At 38.9% G+C, this 25,045-nt stretch overlaps 1 protein-coding gene and 1 pseudogene across 1 annotated transcript; both read right to left on the bottom strand.

The window, feature by feature from the left end:
- Positions 1-9,636: 9,636 nt before the first annotated feature.
- On the bottom strand, positions 9,637-11,129 carry LOC118823887 (annotated as a pseudogene).
- Positions 11,130-12,533: 1,404 nt separating this feature from the next.
- On the bottom strand, positions 12,534-15,455 carry LOC118823827 (cytochrome P450 1B1-like). Its single transcript, XM_036593666.1, has one exon. The coding sequence runs from the start codon at positions 15,249-15,251 to the stop codon at positions 13,671-13,673; it is 1,581 nt and encodes a 526-aa protein (XP_036449559.1). The 5' UTR covers positions 15,252-15,455; the 3' UTR covers positions 12,534-13,670.
- Positions 15,456-25,045: the final 9,590 nt, after the last annotated feature.

The following is a 25,045-nucleotide window of genomic DNA, read 5'->3' as shown; positions in this document are numbered from 1 at the left end:
AATAACTTGTGCTTTCATAATGTGCACAGTTAAGTTCTTGGGCTGATGAACTATTTAGCGGTTGAAAGATGATTGATCTTATGTGGTTTAATTTAACTGAAGTATTTATTCATTTCACATGTACTGAAATGCTAACATGAGGGCATTGTCTAGATAAGTTACCAACTGCATAGCAATCTCAGAGGAGTGCAAATTATTTGGGTCCAATATTCTGTATTTTTTCACAGTTTGTTTGTTCATTAAAGCATAATATACTTATATTATTACCACATCAAAACCAGTCAAAAGGATACTGTGCAAGCATGACTTTCCTGCTTTGTACACAGAAGTCCTTTTGTTTGCTATTGGCAAGCCATTCATTGCTAATCTTCAAATTGAAGTTGAAACCCCCACATTTTTGGTAAGGAAACAGTTTCTAAATAGGGAGTGATAATGAGGTGTGATTGCTTATAGGTTAATTCACAGATTAATTTGTAGAGCCGGTCCTGGCTGTAGCCCAGAGCAGATGTTCTGTCACAGTGTGCTCAGAAGCACAGTTGCTAGCTCGCTAACTTCACAATAAGATTTGCTATGAGATGATTCAATTGTGGACAGCCTTTCAGGACAGAAGCATGCATGCCATCCATCCCTTCTTGGCATGTGGTTTCAGTTGTCTCTTTGTCAGGACTAAATATGCAAGTCTATTTGTTTGCTATTGTTTATCTCCCAGCCTGGAGACCATTTCTTTTTCTTTTTTTTTCTCACGTGTCTTTCTGTTAGCCAGTGCTTCTGAAGTCCTTAGTGTACATAGCGATCATCAGAGTATAACTGCGGCTAGTACTAGATTGTTGGTAATAATGCTGAAATGAGTCCCAGACCCAGGAAGCCGCATGCAGACACCAAGCGCTACTTTGCACTAGTGGTTCGCGTGTGAAGAGTGGGGCGAAGGTGGGAGGAGACTTCTTCTAGTGGATGGTCTCTGTCAGAAACAAATGTCTTCAAGGGCCAGAAATGTATCACTCCCCCCCTTTTCAGAGTCTCCTTCTAGTCAGACACACTCACCGTTTTGTTTGTATAACTTAACGAGATCTGCATGACGTCCTCCTCTGATTTACTCCCAATATCATGCTTTAAAGCAGCTGGAGGAGGAACTACGTTGGAGGTAGAAACACGGACAGGGAGAATGGATGGAGTGAAAACTGAGGAGGGTTGGAGCAGAGGGGCCATCCAAGAGAAGAAAGATAGATCGACTGAGTTCTTTATTAATTCCAGAGGGAAATTGTGCCATTACAAAAGCATACAAGGCACGGCAAAGTTACAAAGACACAATAAAAACAATGGGCCTCATTCACCAACCGTTCTTAGGAAGAAATTTCTTCTTAAAACGAACTTACGCAGTTTTCACAAAGATCCTCACATTCACCAATGTTTTCTTATTTGGGATTTTTTTCTTAGGTAAGAACAGAATCTACACATTCAAGAGCACAAAGGTGAGAACAATAATGCAGTTAAAGAACATGCCATGAATCTGACATAGACTTTTTCTTAGGACCTTTCTCAAGAACTAATTTAAGAAAAAAAACATAGGAAGATATTAGTGAATGAGGCCCGATATTGGATAGCGTACACATTGTATACTGTAAAATGTGTATAGTGTATGTAAGTACAGGGTGATTCAAAAAGATTCATATGATTTCAAAGTGCACCTAGGAACCAATCACATACCAACTGAAAGAGGAGGTCACCGGAAGATGGCGACCCCTGAGCAGAAAGCGATTTGCGTTCTCCACTTCAATACGAGTGAATCCGTCATAACTGTGCAACGTGATTTTCGTCGGCAGTGAATCTTCAACAGCTCAGAGCATTTGCCGTTGGTTCCACAACACTGGATGGTCTCTGAAATCATATTGAAAGAGCCGTGAGTACAGTGACACCCAACAAGCTGAATCGAGTATGGGATGAATTTGACTATGGCATTGATGTCGTCTGTACAGCTGGAGGAGATCACATTGAGCACTTGTGAAATTACATCATAAACTTTATGCTCACTTAAACCAATTACAATTTACTGCATTGTTCTGTAATGATTTACAAGTGAAATAAATCATTTTAATATCCCTGTATAATGTTGCTGTAGTCATAACCTTTATGGAACAAAAATAATGTACGTTTTTCTTTACATCCAAAATATTTGTGCAATATTTGCCAGCATGTGAGACGTCTTAGCACTAAACTTAACAAACAAAGAAATTGTGTATCAAGTCTATTTAAGTGACAAGAAAATACTAATTTGTGTTATCAGAGACATAAAGGATTTTTTTATTTCCTTTGTCCAACATGGTAATCAAGTTTAATCATAACCTGCATAATTCAGCTGTTAAGTAAAGATCAGGCTAAAGAAAGTGAGCCTTTTTTTATTTTTTAAAATGATTTTATTAGTTAACAGTCCCTTTTAAATAAATGCAGTAAATAAATAAATAAAATAAAATAAAATAAAATAACTACCACTTCAGACTAGAATTAGAATATATCTAATGGTGTTAACCATACATATCTGTAAGCATATTTGCTTGGCATATGGGAAAATCTTATTTCTCCAAAATGGTAACAAAATGTTCAAAACTTTACTGCACAATAATGTAACGATTCCAAGTAATTTTGGACCATTTCTGTTGATCACTTTGTCATGAAGTGTTCACACAATGCAAAAGTCAGCTGGCCCTTTGGAATGCTCCAATGCAGCACTCTCTCCTGAGACCAATTCTGATATCTGAGCTCACTGGCCAGTATAGAGACAGTCAATTGTATATCAAGATTTCTTTCTAGGATTGTAATATATTTTTAAATTGACTAAGAAATAGCAGTAAATGTGGATTGCTCAAATTTGTCCAGTGGCACACTATAAATAATGGTTCATCTGTTCAAAATAAATAAATAAATAAATAAAATCACTCAGGTACAAGTTTTTTGTACTTTGCATACCACTGTGTCTGATATCTCATCTGTTTATACAGGTCAGTATGGGGGCCAATATCGATCCAGTGTATCAGATCAGTGCATCACTAGTAAAAACTGAAAAAAACAAGATAAGAGCTTTTGATATGGCAGCAATAATAACTAATTAAACTGAATTTTATTAAAAGAAATAAATACAAACATAAATGGAGGAAGACAAAAATATTTATTTTGTCCAAAAATGTTTGATATCATCTATAAAATGTATCCCGCATGGCAGATGCATTGATGAAAGCTGGCAGAAAGACCATCTTTCAGCAGGGGCTTGTCAGAGGGGTTTGTGAACTGTGTGTGTACTGTAGCCACTCTCTGAACGGCCTGTATCATCACCCCGACCCCCAGAGCGCTGCAGTGTCATGACAGGAGAGAGAGAGGGAATAACAGTGTGTGGCCTGTTCCGAATTAGCTGGTGTGAAAACAAGACTCCCTCAGAGTCTCCCATCACACTGCTGCTTTCTGCATGAGGCCTGCACCACATGCAGACTCTGTGTGTGTGTGTGTGTGAGTGTGTGTTAAGGATAAAGGGTGTGTGTTTTGGGGGGATGGAAATATCAACTTAGTAAGTACATTTAGGATTCATGTACACATAAATACTGATTGGTATTTTGACAGTGTGTTTATTCTGGCAGAATGCCAGTGACCACATAGCATGAACTGTACCCCTTTACTAGGGAGTAACCCACTGTTTGATACATGCACTTTTACAAATAAAAGTTTTTAAATGGTTCTTGGTTTGGATGTACGGTCATATAAAAAAAATCTCTTAATTAAATATCTTTACAGTATTTGGAGATTCTTTAAGTGCTTTTTACACAAGCCACTAAAGGAAATTTGTAGGAGGTTCCTCAGCTGAAGTAAGCATGTTTCTTTTATTTTTCTTCTGTAACTTTAAGGGAATATATAGTAGGAAAAAAATAAATGAACATAGACAGCAATGATCTGCAAATCCTTTTTGACCAGTATTCAACTGAAAACAGTGCAAAGACATTTATTGTTTTCACTGACTAATTAATTTTTTATTTTTTTTTGTATGTTTACATTTATTCTAAATAGCCTACAACATGTTCCAAAAAGACGGGACAGAAGCATGTTCATCATTATGTTACATCACCTTTCCTTTTAACAAATCGGGAACTGAGGACAACAATTGTTGTAGTTGTAAAAGTGGAATTTTTTCTCATTCTTGCTTGATATTACACCTCAGCTGTTCAACAGTCCAGGGTTTCCATTGTCATTGTGTTTCATAAAGCCACACATTTGATATATGGCTTCCCCTTTGCGTTTTATATATATATATATATATATATAATATATATATATATAGAAATATATATTATATAATTTTATATATATATATTATATATATATATATAAAACCTTGCCCTTTATGCACAGAGATTTCTCTGGATTTTCTGAATCTGACTGAAACTTTTCTGAGACTATTTGCTGATGTAGTTTTTTCGGAAAATGGTGTCTGAATGCTCTTTTACTTGTTACCTATTCCCTATTACCCATCCATTTATTCCACAAACTTCCTTACATTGGCCCTGTCATAAAGTTGAAAAGGTAAAATATCTAATATGTCTTCTTTGTGCTGTTTAAATTAAATATATGTAAAAGACAGTTTACATCACTGCTTTCTGTTTTTATTTGGATTTTACCTACTCTCTCTACTTTTTTGGAATTGGGTTTATATGCAAATAGCATATGATATATGATATATGATTTACAAAACTGGATTTAATAATGGACTGGGTTTTTGTCTTCATGGGCAAGCAAGTCAAGACTCATGCTATTTTTTGACCGGGACAGTTGTATACAATTTTTTATATTAAGAAAGGTGTAGTGGGGCTGTCTGTTTTACCTCGGCATGCGTCTTTTTCACCCCTCATTGCTCACCAGCAACTCAACACAGTCACAATATTTCACACACAGACACGCATACAGTGTCCTGACTAGTTAGCGACAACAGAGTTGTCGGGACTTTTTTTTACAAATATAATTATATTTATTAAAAATATCAGAGTCTATTTCATTCCACTGGGAGAATAGCCACTAGGGGGCCTGCAGAAAGATGCTGAACTGTTTTAAAATGTTCTTCACACTTAAAACTTTACACTACAAGAACCATCCATTGAAACTTACTTTAGGGAACCAAAAGTAGTTGTTCTGTGATACTTCTCATTTATTTTGAAGAACTTCTATAAAGTGTTCATTGCATGTGTCCAAGTACTACTCCAAAAACCGCACTACTAATCTGCTCTGGTAAAAGTGAAAGGATATTTCAAACAAAGATGTTTGCCAAGAAAATGATCAAGCTCCATCGCTATGGCTGAAAATTGAAAGAACATTGGATCCTGACGCTGTCACTCATGCAGTGTTTTCACATGTCAGTGGAGAATTTACAGGGACTGGGGTCACGACTATAACTCATTAGTGTTGCAGTCATGATTGAATTTTGGGGGTTTGGCCTGAAAGTTGAGGTCTGTTTGCCTGACAGGACACTCTACCTTGAAACAAGTCATTTTATTGGACGAGCTGCAAATACTGCCAGTGTTTTCAATTTGTCATTTTCAGACAACACAGGCATCTCTAGCTCCTGCTGTTTCAGAGCCTGGCTCAGTACAACCCACATTCTTTTTAATCTAAACAAACTCAAATTGAAATATGTATCACAATGGGTGTAGAGTTAACTGTATAGTGTACTGCTAAGTTTAGAGCTGTAAAGTGTCTAGTGGTTATTTTGTGAAACATTTCACCCTTTCTGTTTGACACTGAAAGAGCTGTTGTTGCTTCTGGTTCATCGCAAGCCTGTATATTCTGGATACAATTTGAAAATACAGTAAAGCCCTCTTGTTAAACCATTCTGAAGCAGTCAGGAACAGTGCTGGAGTGGGAGTTACATGATGCAGACCAACCCACAACAAACTCTACTGTATTTTTTCTGCTACACACACACAGCATTGTCTTTGTGCAAAATCACTTTTTCTGCAATGACATGAGACTTGGTGAAAACTTTTTTTTTAAATGTAACATAATCATGACAGTCAATATACTACAAACTAATGCCAGCTGAGCAAGTTAAATTCAGGATTTCTCACTGCCCACCTGCTCAGCTAAATACACACCATCACACTAAATTTGATATGCTCTTGATATCTCTAGGCTGATGTTATCTTCTTATTTGAATTTTCATTCTGCCTTAAATAGTGCAGCAGTTACACAGCATCACCCATAGATGCACCTGAATGTAACTGCTACATCATTTAAGGTGTAAGGGGAAATAATAATAAGAAGCTTCAGCTTAATCTAATCTATAGCTACTGAACAAGACTCAGTTCCAATTAGTAAACTGGGGTTATGCCACTAGATGTGGGGGCTGGTTTAACTCCTAAAATACTACAGATGTACACTTGGATGTAACATTTATAGTTTGTCTGAGCATTCATGTGCCTATGTGTGTGAATTCGTACTTCAGCTCACAATAACATAATAAAAAAGCCCGAAATGCTACTGGCCTACTTGAAATTTTATCAACTCTACTAATTACCCACTGGTCGTAATTTTTATATAAATATAATAAACTTTTCAGTAACTGCTGTTTCTTTGAGCCACTGGTTGTAATGTTGCCTGTGCAGGTCTCTAGCAACAGTTTTGATATCTGTTTAGATACTAGACCCAAAATGCATGCCAAAAACAGTGAGCTCCAGTGACTTAGAGGGGAATTCCATTGTTTTGTTTTGTTTTGTTTTTCTGCATAATTCAATGTTAGAGTTGTAAACAAAGTCGTTCAGAGAGTTTTGAAATACTGTATTGTAGAGAACCTTGCAAAATATCTGATTTCTTTGCAGTGGTGGTCATGAGAAGGAAGGTTAAAAGGTCTACAACACTTGCTACAACGTTTTTATATTTCCTACAAGTAGAGGCGATACAGTAGTTTAGAAACTACCTCAAGAAAGCTGAGTCGGTGCGGCAAGCTTACAGGGAAATATATGTGCGGTGAGACAGAGAAACACCGATCAGGACACTTGTAGCGTTTTACTGTTGGTTCTTGAAAATCTCTTGCCTGCCACAGTTATTCAACTAGAGAGCAGCATTACAGGAAAACGTAAGAACATTAGAACTTTGAGCCCTGTATTGATACCTATGTTTTTTTCAACAGCCTTCGGTGCACTTTGCTCACTAAAACTCTGCCAAACAGTTCTATATTGCTTTATGTTGGCCCATCTAAATTTACCCTAAGCACCTAGCTTTTCACATGATAAAATAATAAAATAAAATAATATAAAAGAATAAAAAAATTAAATAATAACAACAATAACTTGCATTAACTTACACCATGAGTTACTTCTTAACCTTTTTAATTCCTTGGAACCACCGGTGGTTCCAAAACGCATTTCGTCATATTCTTTACTTCATAACTTTCATATTTTATAAGCTTCATTCAAAAAGTGGGTGTCATATGAGAGCTGAGTCGTCTTTCCAGTCAAATAGAAGGGTAATGTAGTTTTAAAACTTTATAATAGAAGAAGCTGAACTTATAATTTTTTTTCTACTGAAAGTCGACCCATTTTTTCCACAAATCTGAGCTATAAACTGGATCTCAGATGGTGTCTCTTCAGTGATCTGCTCTGTAAAAATTATTTTTTATAAAAAAAATACAAAGAGCGACAAAGATTCTTTGGCTTTCAGCAGTAAATTGTAAGTATATAGCATTATGTTTATGATCATAAAACACATTTTCTGTTAATATGAGAGGGAACTTTTACAACAAAATTCATGCAGTTACTGAATAATTTGTCTTATGATTTGGGCATGTAAATTCAGATGGAAAAAATCATTCCCACGAGCATAAGAGGTTAAAGAGGAATTCTACTCATTTTTCAAAATTTCTGTGTAATGCAATCATTAAGAATTAACCAGAATTGTTAATGGGGGTTTCATCTGAAATGGTTTATTAACATGTACTGACTCCAATTTCCTTACAATGGTGGTTATCGGAACTGGGATTTGCAATGTCTATAATACAAATACAGTTTAGTTTATGACCAGTGAACATACACATCTTCTGTTTACATATATATATATATATATATATATATATATATATATATATAAATAAGTAATGTTGATAACACTAAAATGATGGTAAATTGGGGAAAAAAGTTTTCTTTGGGTACTATTTTACTTTACAACACCGTACAGATACCACTGAATCAACAGTGTGTTTTAAAAGTATTTTATAGGCAGAAACTTTGCCACAAAAAGTAAAGAAAAACAATGTCTCAGACAGTGTATCCATAACCATTTCATGTGGTGAGTTAGCTTTTAGAGACATTAAACTCCTCAGATGTCTGGTTCCTATCACCACCACTGTGAACATGTCTCACTTGGCAAGTTCTCCTGAATGGAGCATTCCACATCAAACCACTCTGAATGGCTTTGTTTACATCCTCATAATGTATTTTGTTTACATCTTAAGGATGTAATTATGCAGAAATTTAGAAATACTCTTCAAAAAGCTCAGATTTATTTCCAAACAATTCAAAGAAATATATTGTGAAGCATATATAGACAGCTTGGGCGGCACGGTGGCGCAGTGGGTAGCGCTGTCGCCTCACAGCAAGAAGGGCCTGGGTTCGATTCCTAGCCAGGTGACCAGGGTCGTTTCTGTGTGCAGTTTGCATGTTCTCCCCGTGTCTGCGTGGGTTTCCTCCGGGTACTCCGGTTTCCTCCCACAGTCCAAAAACATGCAGTCAGGCTGATTGAACGTGCTAAATTGCCCCTAGGTGTGAGTGTGTGTGTGACTGTGTATGTCTGTCTGTCTGCCCTGCGATAGACTGGCGACCTGTCCAGGGTGTATCCTGCCTTCCGCCCAATGACAGCTGGGATAGGCTCCAGCACCCCACCGCAACCCAGAAGGATAAGCGGTTTCGATGATGGATGGATGGATGGATATAGACAGCTTGTGAAACAAAACAAACAAAAAAAACAACATTAAACTAGTCCCACAGTGCATCTGTAACATAAGATAAACATGAAAAGCAATTTTCACATTCACTAATAACAAGTAGCATTATAATTACTGGATTATTGCAATTCTTATGCTTTAACTTAAATGTTGCTAAATGTTTTGCAGCCACATTATAAACACAGTTCAAACACAAATGTTTCAAAAATCTATTCTTAGACAAGATGCAGCAGTTTAAATGTCTGCTTTCATGACTACTATGATGCCAATCTGGTGCAGTCAAGAGAAATAGCTAAAAATATCCAACAATATGTAGTTTAGGTTTATTGTTTACTATGGTTTATGGTTTCCACTTCAAAGTTTTGGAAAGTATCACTCTCTTTTGTCCAACAAAAGTCTTTTCTTTTTATGGCTTCTTGCAAGTTAAATGCATAATTATCTGCTCGTTTGTTAAAAAATATAGATAATAATGGAATCAATTGCATGAACTGCTTTCTAGGTTGCTTTTTTTTCTTTTTCGAAACTCATTTGTGTACAGAAAACAGACATTTACGCATAAGCATGTACTTCATAGTGCATAACACACTCTGCTACTGCAAGCAATAGGTTTAAATCTCTCAAAGGGGTGGCAAGCCTGACACTGGCATGGGGTTTAAAACTCATTTATGATTTTATGCTGCATTAAGTAATTCTCCCCTGGGTTTTGCAGCAATTGTGTAGTTAAGTGGATTCAGTGTCAAACCATACGAGTACTTTAAACTTAAGTCTTGACTACTTTTATTCTCAAAATGTAATTGATGTAGTAAGATTGCAGCTATCAGGAACACTTCCACCTTAGCAATTTGTTCACCAATGCACCTCCTCTTCCCAACAGAAAATATCATCACGCTGTTGGCCAGATCTTTATTAACGTCTCCATTCTCATCCAGGAACCTTGATGGATTGAAAACATGTGGGTCCTGCCACTTCTGAGGATCGTGGTTGACAGACCACTGGTTGATGAACACCACTGTATGGGTAGAGCCTCGATGGTCACATCTGAGGTGGTGGAGTGGGGGATGGTCATGGGCACGAAGCTGGTGTAGCGCAGGGTCTCGAAGATGAAGGCATCCAGGTAAGCCAGGTTGGCTTTGTCCTCCATTGAGGGCAGTCTGTGATGGGCCAGCACTTTATCAATCTGCTCCTGGAGCTCGGTCTGCATGTCTGGATGTTTGACCAAAAGAAGCAACATCCAGTGTAGAGAAGTAGAGACTGTATCTATGCCTGCACCAATGATATCAGCCACAGTGCTTTCAGCATGTGCCTCTGTCAAACCTGTGTCCTCATCTGCATGACCTACCGCACCAATAAAGGCATCGCTCATGTCCCTTATAACTCTGGGTCGTATGTCCTTCTGTGCTCTTAAACTTTGTCTATCACAAAGCTGAAAAACTCTTAATTCAGGTCTTTGAAGGTTTGGAAAACACTTTGCACTGGATTGGGGAAATACTGAAGCCAAGGAATGACATCCACCAAGCTCCCAGCGCCCACCGTCTCGCTAAATTTATCCACCTTCCCCAGGAAGGTCCTGAACACCAGGTCGTCATGTGCGTATCGTTTCCCAAAGCAGAGAGCGCAAATGATGTTAGCTGCAGCGACTCTCAGCTCGTGCGCAGGATTGAAACACTGCCCCTCAGAGTTTAGTCTCTCAAACATTTGAATCAAATCCAAAGCCTCGCCTACTATGTGGCTCTCAAACGATTGCTTAGTTTGGCTGTTTGCTGAGAAGAACGCTCAAATGGTGATCTGAGCCAGCTTTCGATGCGTCTTCCACTGTCTTCTGTAATTGCTAAATGTCATGCTGAGACCTCCAGAGACTGAATGAAAAGACACAATATTGGGCCTACCTGCAACTTCAGTGCTGTGCTGAAGCAGTGCATTGCGAATGGTTGTATCGCCGTTGAGGACAACTATGTCGCTGCTACCCAGTCGGATCGGGTACACGTTGCCATACTTCTTCACCTAGCATAGCATTGCCCACCAGTGGCCAGGCAAAGGGTCCAGGCAGCTTCTTCTTGAGAGTGACATTTCGGATACACAGACCGACCTCCAAGCACAAGAGGTAAATGAAGGAGCCCATGAGGGCAAGATGGACCTGCCCACTCCATTCTTTTACCTCTGACAGATCCATGAATGCTCCTAGATAAGATCCTGTGAACAAAACTAAGTGAAGAAAGACTTTTTTTGGGTTGTGAAGGGTCTCAAATGACAATACTGTATTATTTTTATGTGTTGAAATTCTACATAACAAATTAGTTCATTTCTGGAAGATGAAGATATTACTTCACATGAAAAACGAAAGAACATGTCCAGCACCTCCACACTTATCTGTTCGCTTTCTCCTGGTGTGTGAGGCAGACAGATCAGAGCTTTTATAAACAGGCAGTTATGTACAGAGAGCAATGTAGATTTCAGCCTTGGCACTGACCTGTTATAGACCTTACCACTGTGGGAGGGATTTGCCATGCAGATTGCTGCTGCCTCTCTCCTCCAATTGTACAAAGTGCGGAATCTAGGATGCCATAAATGTCTGGATCACTTCTTACATCTTGTTTGTGTTAATATGAGGTAGAATGAACAAAAATTTCTTTGCTTTGTTTGGTGCTATTTATAAATTACTTTTGGACACTTACGAATTTGCTTATTTATGAAAAGCCTGAACTTCAATATACAGCAGATTATTTTAATGTCCTTCTTTGTATCAGATACAGTATGTAAGACAATATTAGCTAAAGAAGAGGCATGATTCACTTTAGGACAGTTAATATTTGTTTTTTACATGGATGCGGTTATTAATTTTGTTAAACAGCAGTTGTTTATTAGTCTGATTAGAGATGTTAAAATACTAGGCATTTTTTCATTGTTTTTATGATTATTCCATATATTATCAGATATAATTACATATTTGAGGCAACTGCTGTGTGTGCTCTTTTTTCCACCATGTAATACCCACTTAGTGCTAGAAAAATAATGTCATAAATTGAATGAAGGATGCAGCCTATGAACACTTTGAAGTTTTTAATGATCGGCACGATGAAAAGATACAAGCAATCTTAACTTAAATGTGCCCCATAAATATATAAACAGCACATATTTGCCATGAGATTTTGTGTGCATAATGGCTATGTTATGTAAGTGTAATGATATGATTTTGAGGATTGTGGCTTACCCCAAAGAGCTAAGCAGTAAAGAAGAAACAGAAACTTCACCAATAAAAGTAGTAGTAAGGCTGTGCAAAGAAACAATGGACTGAATGAGGATAGATGGCTGAATATGTGTAATGGCTGGTGTAAGTGTTTATATATGGAGACTCACAGAAGGTATGAAATAACAGCCCATGTATTCACATGATAAGCATGATATTATGAGAAATAAAATGTGATGCTTTCTGACAGAAAGCACAGTCAAACCTTCAAAGGCTACAGACCCGCTTACGCATGTTTAACTCTGGAACCTGGACACTGTAGTGAAACACTATAAGGAACAAGGAATATGACATATGGGTTGAACAGAGGAAAGCAGTTGCATATTTTTAGTGTTTTAAAATTTCACCTTTATTTCAATCACTTTTGAATTAGCTTATTTTTAAAAAGTGAAAACAAAACAAACAATGCATCATATCTATGACTGCTTGCCTGTACATTAAAAAAAATGGTTTTGTTCCTTGGCTTCAACACAGCTTTAGAAATTCCTGAACACATCTTGTATGGCTTGCAGAGCACTTGAAAACATTCAGTGCAAACATTTTAGCATGAAATACATGAAATGCATGGTTTAAAAATATCCCCTAGGAACCTGTTTGACTTAGGTTGCAATGACAGGTGAAATACAAAAGGACTGAAAGTGAGAAAATGCTTTTAGTAAAGTTCAGTAATACTACATTTCCTAGATTCCCAGACCCAGATTAAGCTTAAACCTTGCAATTTTATCACAAAGTCTAGGCTTAACCCACATTTGGGAAACCTTGAGCCACTAAACAAATTCACCTCACGTTCATTTTCCCCCAGTGATACAATGTCCTACTCACTGTATACCGACTACTGTCTAACTACTCTTATTAGATTTTCAATAACTACAGACAATAAGTGATTACTGAAGCTACACTTTCATTCACTTAGGGTACAGTAGATGGTGTTAACTATAAAATAGATGCTAATACTTAAAAATACCTGAAATATATCAGAGTACACATAAACTCATATGGATAAATGCATGAATATACAGTATTCCCTTCATAACGAAGAGGTGCTCCAAGCTCTAAAAGCAGCTCTCCTTCATTATGATCCAACACAATTCACAAACAGACAATATTTTGGTGAATAATCAATAATGCTTATTAAAAAAAAACAAAACTGGAAACCCTGTTCATATTGTTTCGACAGAGGATGAATACACAGTGTGAAATGTTAAACTGTAGTTCAACTATGTTCTCGGTTTCTCTTAAACTACCAGACAGAACACTTGATTTAATATAAATGCAACCAAAGCTTTTTCTCATTAACAAAAAAAATGTGTGAATAGTCATTAAATATTAAATATGTAATTTATAAACAACAGAATTCAGTGCATTATTAATACTCACTGTTACATGTAATACATTTGCAATCATTTCAGTCTTTGCTGGCCTTGAGTGATAACATCAGATGGGTGGCAGGTTAACTTTATTTCATGCTGGTGACACAAGGCCAAGGAGCTTCCCTCTGAGCTTGGCTGTAACCGTGTAGTTGACTGGCTTGAGCGCTAACCCGTATGAGCAGTCCATGGTGAGGGGTTGAGAGGGGTTGCTCTCAAAGGTGCATTGGTGCAGCAGAATAGCCAAGAACAAGAAGACCTCAGTCTTGGCAATCTGGTCACCAATGCATCTCCTCCTACCTGTGGAGAAGATCATGACGCTGTTGGTCAGGTCCTTGTCAAGGGCTCCTTTCTCATCCAGGAACCTTGATGGATTGAAGATGTGCGGGTCCTGCCACTTCTGAGGATCGTGGTTGACAGACCACTGGTTGATGAACACCACCGTGTCCTTGGGGATGTGGAGACCCTCGATGGTCACGTCTGAGGTGGTGGAGTGAGGGATGGTTATGGGCACGAAGCTGGTGTAGCGCATGGTCTCATAGATGAAGGCTTCCAGGTAAGCCAGGTTGGCCTTGTCGTCCATTGAGGGCAGTCTATCACGACCCACCACTTTATCTATCTGCTGCTGGAGCTCAGCCTGCATGTCTGGATTTTTCACCAACAGCAGCAGCATCCACTGCATGATTGTGGATACAGTGTCCTGCCCTGCTCCAATAAGATCTGTCACCGTTCCCTCCACAAAGTCCTCAGTCAGCATGCTGTTCTTTCCATGCTCAATCACGCCGATGATGGCATCGCTCATGTCTCGGGTTACGTCAGGGTTATACGTGTTTCTGTGCTGCACTACCTTGTCTTTCACAAAAGCAAAGAACTCATTATTGAGGTCCTTGAAGTTCTGGTACACGCTGCGCACCGGGTTGGGAAAGGACTGAAGCCATGGCATCACATCCACCAAGCTCCCAGCGCCCACCGTCTCTCCAAACTTATTCACCCTGCCCAGAAGGGTCCTGAACTCCGGGTCATCATGCCCGTACCGCCTTCCGAAGCAAAGAGCGCAAATGACATTAGCAGCGGCGACTGTGAATTCATACGAGGGATTGAAATATCGCCTGTCGGCACTCAGTCTGAGAAAGCTCTGCACTATATCCATGGCTTCGGCAACCACGTGCTGTTCGAATACCTTCTTGGTCTGGCTGTTTGCTGATGAGAAAGCCCGCAGGGTAGACTGAGCCACTCTCCTGTGCACCTTCCACTGCTCACTGTAATTGCTGAAGGTCATACTTCTCCCTCCTGAGACTAACTGAAAGGAGATGAAGTTGGGTCTCCCTGCAAACTCTTTGCTGTGCTGTATCAGAGCTTGGCGTATGGCCGCGTCTCCATTCAACACCACTATGTCATTTTGGCCGAGCCGGATCTGGTAGACATTGCCGTACTTCTTGGCCAGCTTGGAGAAGGTGATGTGGGGCATCTGGCCTAGCTGCATGGCGTTGCCCACCAGTGGCCAGGCGAAGGGCCCAGGCAGCCTCTTCTTGTGGGTGAGATTCCTGATCCACAGGCAGGCCTCCAGGCAGAAGAGGAAGATGAAGGAGACCATGAGAGCAGGTTGAACCTGCCCACTCCATTCTTTTATGATGCTGCTTGTCTTCAAGTCAAACTCTGGCTCTGGCAATGCCATCTCTGCCTCTGACAGCCTACCTTCTCAAAATGAATCAAGACGAGTATCTTCTCAGTGGAGAAAGTTGTGCCAGTTCAGAGAACTTGAGTTTCAGGATCCAACAGATGATTCAGAGTATTAAGGTATCTCCTGCCACTGCAGACCTCAGCTGGAATAAGCCTTCTGCTCAGCTTTTGTAGCCACTAAGCTGAAAGGGGGCTCTACCAACGTCTTTTATATATGTTTGCAGCACAGGGGCTGGGCTCGATCTTACTCTTTTTACTCCTCCCATAGCGGTAGCCCTGGAGAGCCGCTTACATTATCTTCGTGCCCAGAGCCATCAGCGCGCTCTGCGCCAGAGTGGAAGGAGCGCACAGACGGAAAGAGGAGGCGAGATTCCGAGCAGCTCGAGAGCCTCCCCGAGGACAGAAAGCAGCTTCACCTTTTCAGCGGACTAAGATGTTCCTTCATAAGACGTTTTCACGCGCGTGCTTTCTTGGCTTGGACACAGTTTCGTGCGTTCGCGTAAAAGCAGCGTGGAGAGAGGTGGAGAGAGGTTCTCCGCGCAAAAGGCGCGCGGGTTTGTTTTGGCCGTTTTCGTGATGTCACTTGCTTTAACGCTAGAAACGCTGAGGAATGTATAATAAAGATTATCTCGTGTGTTTAAATGCTCTCTGTCCGTGTAAACTGTGCTCACTCGCTGCAAAGTTTAACTTGGAGACTTGGCTCCGGCAGCGTCGCGTGCGTGCTTGTCTCGCTCTTGGTCACCCAGCATTAGGAAAATGTTATTTTAGGTGTGATGCAATCTGACAAAAGCGTGTCATTCCAAAGGAAAACACCGAGAGAGGCTTTCATAATAGACCTTTCGCTTCTTTGGCAGCGCGGGCGGGAGATGTTATGAACTTTAAATAACACGAATAGCTCCACAGTGCCCTGTGGAAACTGATTTTTCGAGGTTGCTGTTACAGATTCCCCTGTTTGCGCGCGCTGCAGACTCTGGCATGAGCTCCGTATTTCCGCACTGAGCGCTGATTTACTGTGTTCAACGCATAAAAAGGGAATCGGCGTCCAAAATATAATCGATTTCAGCCAAACGCTCAGCCATCTGAAGGTATGAGTGACTAAGAAAATACAAGGCTGTAAAGTTTCGTTATTGATGTCACTTGGCCAGAATGGGTGATTTAAAACATTCTCTGTCCACAATAATCCCTCCTGGTGTTTATTAAGCACAGATTGAATTCCTATTAATATCTATCAATGTGAGAAATGACTTCAAGGGAAATTCCACCACTTTTTCAATATTTCTGCATAATTCATACATCATTGAGGTGAACAGTTGTGCAGAGCTGTTCAATGTAGGGAAACTTTTACTGGACTTTTACTCGACTCTCACTGGATGTCTATTCAGTGGTGGTGACAGAAATCAGGGGTCACAATGTATATACTGCAAATATAGCCCTTTTTTTTCACTGACAAAAACAACCAGTGAACCTACTACACGTGTGTTCAGAGTTTTTATACTGTCACTTTCAAACAACAGCAAACAAAAAACAAAAACAAATGTGTCAAAAATGGTGGCGTCCAACATTGGAGAAGGCAAAAACGTTCTTTACCTTGAATGTATGTTAGTGTACAATGTAAAGCAATTTTATTCCAAATCATTTTGTACCATTTCTGCAGCTGCTGTGCTCAAATGATGAAGAAAAATAAAAATAGAAAAAAGAGTTTTTTTTTGACAGCAGCAATGAATATTGATTAATGATTAATGTTCATAATGATACAAAAGAAAAAAAGAAAAAAAGTCTTCTTGGTGATTATTTTGCCTTACAACGCCCTGCATGTACTCTGGATTTTAAGAAATACAATTTCGGCTAAAATCTTCTCTTCAAAGTAAATTTGGAAACAATTCATGTAGTAGCTTTCCACAAATAGTGACAAATTTATTTATTAGATTTATTATTACTATATTTATTATATTTTTATCCTGATCAACACTACATATAAAAACTCAGAAGACATGTAGGTTCACTGGTCATTTTGGATAGTGAATAGTGTGGTTATATTTGCATTGCACACATCATGAGTCATGATTATAATCACCATCACTGTAGAGAAAACATATAAAAGAGTTGGTAATATTATAAACTATATAAAGAGAATCTGTACATTACTCCAGATAGAGCATTTCACATCAAACCACTCTGAATGACTGTTTACATCACAATTATTGAATTATGCAGCAAGTTAAAAAAATGGATGGAAACACACTATATGGTAACATCATCATTATCATCAACCTTCATTCCCTCCCTGCAACACAGTGAGGGGAGATTAGAAAATCGGCATCTCCACTTGATGCACATTTGATGTGAATGTGCTGTAAAGCATCTATCCTAACTGAGACTTTCTTTGCAGACAGCTGTTTAAAGTATCTGCATATTCAGACACTTCTGTGTGATTTCCCCATATAATCTACAGCCTGATCTCACTGCAGGTGAAATTTATTAAAATTTCATATCAAAAAGACTCCAGCCAAAGCATGACTACATTAAGATTCTGCAAAAGACACGAAGGTAATGAGGTGCTGCCTCTGACCCTGTTTTGTCAGTGATGTAACAGGCTGCAGATTTACATAATGTGTTTGTGCACCTCAAGTGCCCTGCATAGCAACAAGTGTCTCTGCTCTTTTATATTTTGCTAAAACTAGCGTTGATAAGGATGAGGCAATCAGGCTTGAGATAATAAAGAAGCACAGATGCAAAGTTTTACCAAGAACTCATCATTATATCGCTGCTATTGGAACAAAACCTCGTATCTCCATTTTTGTTGTTATTCAGTTTTTGACATAATTTGACAAAATACATGTTGCCTTTTACACTGTATGTAAAGTTCATGATGAATGGACCAAAAGAAATGGCCCAAAATGACTTAGAAAAAAATCTGGTTCCATTGACTTACATTAAAATTAACGTAGGTTTTTTCCTTCTCCTGAAAAGCTATCATTTTGGAGATACAAGGCTTTGTTCCAACAACAGTGATATATATATATATATATTTTAGACGGTAGGCTTTCCAGCCTAAAACTAGCATTAAATTTGTTATTTGATTTATATAATATTCTGTACTGCAGCACTGAATCCCTCAGCCTCGCCAGTTTGATGGAATGGACCCTTTTCTGATATCACAAAGAGTCATGCTTACTTCTGGTTAAGCATTAGCTGGGTAAAACTCCCTTCTGCTTCATACAGATGGTATTTGATTGATGTCACACTTGTCGCCTCCATCATACTGTTTAAATACCACCGGTTGACACAGTGATGACAGTGGTGCTCGTAGAGCCACTGTTTGTACACCATCAGTTAATAAAGCAACCTGACAGATAAAATAACCATGGTGCATGGTTGTAGTAACAACAGCAAAAAAAACGGTATAAACTTTTATAGTGTTCCTGCTGTCCTGTGTCGAGAGGGGAAAGAGGCTGAGGAGCTGAGCCAGTGGAGAAATCTTTGGAAAGCGAGAATCAACAGGAAAAACTTTCAGACGTCTCCCTTAGGTGAGGTGGAGGTTTTGTGAACACTTAGGTGAAGGATGAACTCTGTAGTCTTGCCTTTGATAATTTTAGAGTGTTAGGAATTGTTGACAATTGATAATTATCACTGACTGATGATTGAGTTATGCAATCTAATGTCTAGATCTCCTAAGCTTTGGCCAGACAATGAATGCAGCCAGTGGCAGAATGTTTGCAGGGCTCACATAACTTAAGCTAACGTCATGTTAATGCTGATTAACCTCATCAAACATGGATACGTAGCTGTTACTCACTTGTGTGATCATGATGATGTTTGATGATGCAAAAGACAGAAGCTGCATCTCAGATCATACACTACTATACTATACTATACTGCACTAATGAATGTACTGCTAATGGTGGTGTGCTTTTTTTGACTAAATATTCAGTACTGTAGAATGTGGTTTGAGCCAGAATATCACTGAGCCTTCCACAAATGAAAGCTTTTAGCTATGTGACGTGCAGGCTCATGCAGTACTTGTCTAGTAATGTCAATGTAAGACATTGTCTAGTAATGTCATTGCAGGCACTCGTGCATAATGAGGACTCAAAGAAAACTTGATTTGGTACAGATTTGGTAATGTCACCTCTGATCAAACAGAATTTGTCTTGATATCTGGATTTAAATGTTGTAGCCAGAACTGAATGCTCTTAGGGGGCATAACACTAAAATGGTAATGTGCCCAGGCCACTCCCCCACCTTCTCTAAAAGAAAGAAAAGACAAAAAAAATGTAATGATTTTAATATGTTGGTTGATACACATTTAGGGGTTAAATAGTTAACAATAAGGAAACTGTGCCTTGAATGGTCAATCTTTGCTGGACTTAAACTTGCTCAAAACACTAAATATAACTAGAAGGTAATTAAAATATAAATATATATATATATAATTACTGTCATTTTCACTGAAACTGCTCAACAAATGGTTTACTGGATGGAACACTTATTAGTTACCCGCTTTGGTGAGCTCACCTTGTCTCGTCATCAACTGCATCAGAAAAGGAAGAGGTGCTTGAATGCTTGAATGAATAGTTTACGTTTTACAAGTTAGCTGCTGGGCTGAGGCTAACTTTGGTTATGATCACAGAAACTCTGTCTGTTTAAAAAAGCTTACTTGCTGCATTGAATCAAATCCTGTGCTTCTGTATCAGCCTGCACTTGTTACAAATGACTGTAAATGTAGCTAATCGCCATAAACATGGCTAATCACTAGTTAGCTAGCTAGCTTACCACAACACATTTTCTGTTTGGCACTTTGGCACGTTAGGTTCACCTGTTTTGTGAAAGGGTCAGAAGTTGTTTTCCCATTTATAGCTTTCTCTCGCTCCTTCCATTTCTGAAATTCTGAGTTTGGTTTCATTTTAACCAGGCCAGAATTGGCAGACAGCCATTAACAAAAGACGTGCGTGCCGGAGGATCAAACGACTTTTGCCTTTGAGGCAGGGGTGGGGGGGTTGGGGAGATCAAGGAAACAACAGTAGATAAGCAGAACTCATCATGGAAGATGCAGTTGTATCCTATTTATTTCCTTGAGAGTATCAAACTTAGAAACCAAAATCAGTTTAATTCCTAGGCTTTTGGAGGGCCGCCATCCGGAGATGGCCCTGGTTAGTAAGGTCCATCATTATCCATGGTCTGATGCCCCTGACTACTCATACATGTTATACTGATGGAATATGAACAATACTATCTACAACTACTACACAACCAATATCAAAATGTTACTGTAGTGCACCATTGTGCAGAAGCACTAAGCTACACCAGCCATATTTTAGTTTTTGTGCATCATCACCACAAATAGTGAGAATAAAAAGTGGATCTAAGCACTGATTTAACTTTTAACAGGACTAAAATGCTGTCTGGGGAGCCCCTGTTTACTGCTGCTGCAGCTGGCTTGCATGAAGCAGTCACTGTGTCTTTGTATACATGCCAGCAATCATTTTTTATAATATTTATGTTTAATAACATTTTAATAATATTTATGTTTAAAAGATAGTAGAACTTGTATATTCGGTGTGTATTTGATATACTTTGATATTTAGCTAGCTAGAAGCCATTGCTAACAGTAGCTGTTCCCAAACAAGTGAGCCATCCTTTGCTGCTGACATCAGCTAGCTAACACAAAGCCTTTTATGTGACACAGGTACAGTGTGTCAGTGATTTCTGTTACATTGTAAAAGGAAAGCAAAGCTTTTATATGTAATATGCATTTGATAGACATTTAAGCTCTCTTTTTGTTCATCAACGTTTTCTCACTGTAATCCCACTTTTTTGCTTTAACCCAAATAAAGGAAGGCTGTTGTACGCAAAACTGAATATGTCCCACATATTACTCGACTATTTGCACACTCAAAAGGAATTTTTGAGGTGAATCAACTTATTGCAATTTAGTCCGTTGCCATTGGCAAATTTGAAACCGCCACATTCAAACTACGCTGCTGTTGGTTTTAAATGTTTATCTCTCTTGAATGCTACACAAATGTGTATGATACGAGTGAAAGTAAGCTGTGTTGTTTAAGTGAAACACAGTGATAACACAGTTTTATTGGATAAAACTTATTTCTTTCCTTTTGGTTTCTGGCTCAATATATTTGCATTTGGAATTTCTTTCGCCTTGTTTTACTTACTATCAAAGTGTTTACACTTAGTCATTTTATGCATCTTGAGTACCAGGATTATATCTGGATAAGGTCAAGCAACAAATATAAGTGTAAACGCACCCAAGATGCATTTTAAACAGGTGTATGCTTTTCAAATATGTTTCAGTTAGCTGCCTAGCCTTGTGTTGTTGGCTAAAAGCACGAGTTTGTGTTCTCCCTGCTGCTGAGTGTGGGCCTATGCTGATGACCACATTCACACTAAGGATTAACTCATCACTGTTTGGCAAAATGGTCAATATTAGTTCATCAGAAGTACTTACGTAATTAGCTATTAAAATAGATAATCAAATTAAGATTCTAGGTTTGACTAGCTCATACGAGTTTATGAGTTGCAGAAACGTGTTTAAGTTAAACCAACACAAAAAAATGGAAGTTATTCCAACATGCAGTGTTTAATATTTTAAGCACATTAGGCACTTAACTAATTTTTTTAGGGCTATAAGGTGACCTCAATTTTTTTAAGTTATGTGAACTTATTTGGGCTTACAGTGCACAATACCCAGCATGCATTACACAAGTACGTCATACAACCAATGGGATTCCCCCACTGATGATTCTGATTACCGATTCAGAGGCTAATAAATACAGATGTGAAATTCACCTTCCTAGCAGTAATGGTAGATAATTGGCTTCCTTTTGTTTTAACTAGCTAGTAGGAAAACAAACAACATAATTAAAAAAAAAAGTCCACCCCAAAGCAGTTGTAACTTTTCAAATGTTCCTCCCACCTTCAAGATACGTCATCAAGAGGTGGTTGTCCTAGTATTTAAAGCAGACAATCTTACACTAGAAACTACTTTGAAACCACTGCTGGAAGCAAGACGCCATGTTTACAACAGATGTAGAAATGGTTAAATGTTTAATTTTGGCTGAAGTTCCTCTTTAATGCACAGTATATCAAGGAAATTTGTACTAAATCACTGAATACTTCATATCGCATTCATATCAAGACTCATATCTAGACACCTCTACTGTGGGTGTGCTACTGTAGGTATGTATAACACAAAACATCTGTCTCTTTGGTTGAAATAGTAGCTAACACAGCATAAATGATTTCTGCTCTGTAATGTTTATGCCTTTGTGCTGGGCAGGACGTATCTCAGTCGGCGCTAAGACATGTGCTTGGCCTGGAATACAAAGTAAAATGTATTCCTTATGGAAATCACAGTTCCAGCCATTCTATTAACCTTTCAGCTGCACTAATTTGAGTTCCTGAGGCGAAACATTTCTTCCCCAAGCGCCAGAGAAGAAATTAGTGTTTCTCGTTCCTCACCAGCAGCGGAGTTTGTTTTTGCAGGGAGTTAATGGCCGTAATTGTGGACACTAAAACATTTCCGAAGTGAAGCCAGTGAGTTTAGAGGGACAGAGTCTACTAATAATCTTAAACAGTCACTCCCTTTTAATGGACTTGCGTGTGTGTGTGTGCGCATATGTTTACGTGTGCTCATTAAGGTCACCTATGTGCAGGGCTACCTGAAATTAAACATATCTGTTTGTAAGCTCGAATTTATTATTCATAATTGCCACATAAGAGTTTGACAAAAACCTGTTTAAAAAAATTATATGGAGGCCACAAGTTGTGAGAACTCGTGGCCTCAGTGCATTATTTAATGGCCACACCTTATTTAAAAAATAATCACAACATCACTTTAGGGGCTTCATGGTTACCAGTCTGGAGCAGTAGGAAACTTATTTGGACTGCTCTTGGCCTCAAAAGCAGCATTTGCGCCTGAGTTCTAAAGTTCTACTTCAGACTACACCCTGTCCACAAGCTTACAGATATTGTTCCCTCTGCGTTTTGGCCTCCAGTCCACACAAAAATGGTGATTTTGATCACTAAAAATGAAAATGCTGACATCATGCTATTAACTCGAACATGGTTGTCACTGTTTTCATTTACTGAGCGTGCAGAACTCTATCTGAAATATGAGTGACGACTGGGCCCTGAGACACTTTTTTTTTCAGTGCTCCTACACAACTCAGCTCAATGCCTACAACACCAGGCCTCTTGTGTGAAAATGGTTTTTAATGCCAGACTCATGAGATGAAACATAGGATAAATGGTACATTATATGGCTTCCTTTCCAAGTGTCAAGTTTAACATAAAGCATGCTATCCTGTGACATGTAGGCACACCAGTGTTGGGCTGAACTAACTGGTTCAGGGAGCTAGCAGGTTCCCACAGTGTTCTTGGCCTGGGAGCTGGATATGCATGACAGCGAAAGCACTGCATAGCTTTGAAGTGTTTTATTTTTTCCCCCCTTTTTTAATCAGAGAACGTTATCAGAGAATCAAAGAAACGGGAGAAACAAACAGGCCCTGCTTTTCCCAAAGCAGCATCATGTTAAAACCGACTTTACTGGCACACTTAGGAACCTCAGTGTTGTCATATTCTGCAGTGTGAAGGAGAAGATCCAGAAACGTGTGGTAAAGTCCTCTAATGCAGTATCTGAACTTAATTACAACATCAAAAATGTACTTTATAAACTATAAAACATTAAAAAAGGAACAAATGTGGGTCCCAAATAAAACAACTGGTCATATATCCTGTTCATGTCTGTCAAGGATGGGCAAGAAGAACTTAATTTATCCAGAAGATACACAAATGGTAAACTTATGTTGCTTTGAAAAAATGTCTCCTCCTGGCCCAGAGTCTTCATTTCTGGGGAATCCTCCAAACGTAGCATTACACTGCTTCCTTCTGCTCCATCTTCCACTCTACACACATGGCCTCTCGAGTTGCCATCAGTACTAATTAGAGCCAGGCCTTGTGGTGTGTGCATATGGGTTTGTCTACGTGTGTGTGTGCGTGTGTCTCTTCCATGTGGCTGCCGTGTTTGCCTGTGATTATCCCTTGTAACCTGGCTGTGAAAAGCTGGCCCTGACCCCAGCCTGACTCTCCTGGGGGACGGAGACTGGGGCAGTGTGTGTGTGTGTGTTTGAAACCCTGGCAGTGTGTAGCGTGTGCAGACAGGTCTCACTGTGGACGCAGCCTGTCCGGCTCTGGAGCTAATCATTGTTTACTAGTCTCATTTCCACTTCTCAGTGAGCTACTGTCACGCATGGCCCAGAGGAAGGAGAGCAGAGAATAGGAGGAGTGGAGAAAGCCTGGGGGTCCGACAGGCAGTTTAGGATCTCGTGGGACTGTAGGGGCTGGTAAAATCTCCTCCAAAAAAAAAAAGTCTCTCTCTCACACCTCAGATGATTTTGAGTTATGTCAAACATGATGTTCAGCTGATAGCCTCCCTTCACTGCTAGTAAAATAAATAAGTGCAAGGCCGTACCAGTATTTTACATAGATGTAGGTAGAAAATGTCTTAAAATACATTTGTATCTGTTTATTACTGTTTATTACTGTACACAATGATGGTAAACATCTCATTTAACCAAATAGTGAAAAACTATATTTTTGTCAAAATTCCTAAATTTAGAGGGTGTCATTAATTTTAAATGATTTTTATATTTTATATGCATGTGAGAATTTAATTTGTCAACATAGACAGAGTCTCTGACTAATTTTCAGCTACACAAAATGTAACAAACTCATTTCTGACAGCAGTTAACAACCTCTTCTGTTAATCCAGGT

Source organism: Colossoma macropomum, unplaced genomic scaffold (genome assembly GCF_904425465.1).
Source record: "Colossoma macropomum unplaced genomic scaffold, Colossoma_macropomum, whole genome shotgun sequence".
NCBI classification, from domain to species: Eukaryota; Metazoa; Chordata; class Actinopteri; order Characiformes; family Serrasalmidae; genus Colossoma; species Colossoma macropomum.
This window is presented reverse-complemented; position numbering and strand designations above follow the sequence as displayed.

Coding starts and splice junctions, on each gene's coding strand:
- LOC118823827 (XM_036593666.1), bottom strand. CDS start 15,251: ATGGCATTGCCAGAGCCAGAGTTTGACTTGAAGACAAGCAGCATCATA.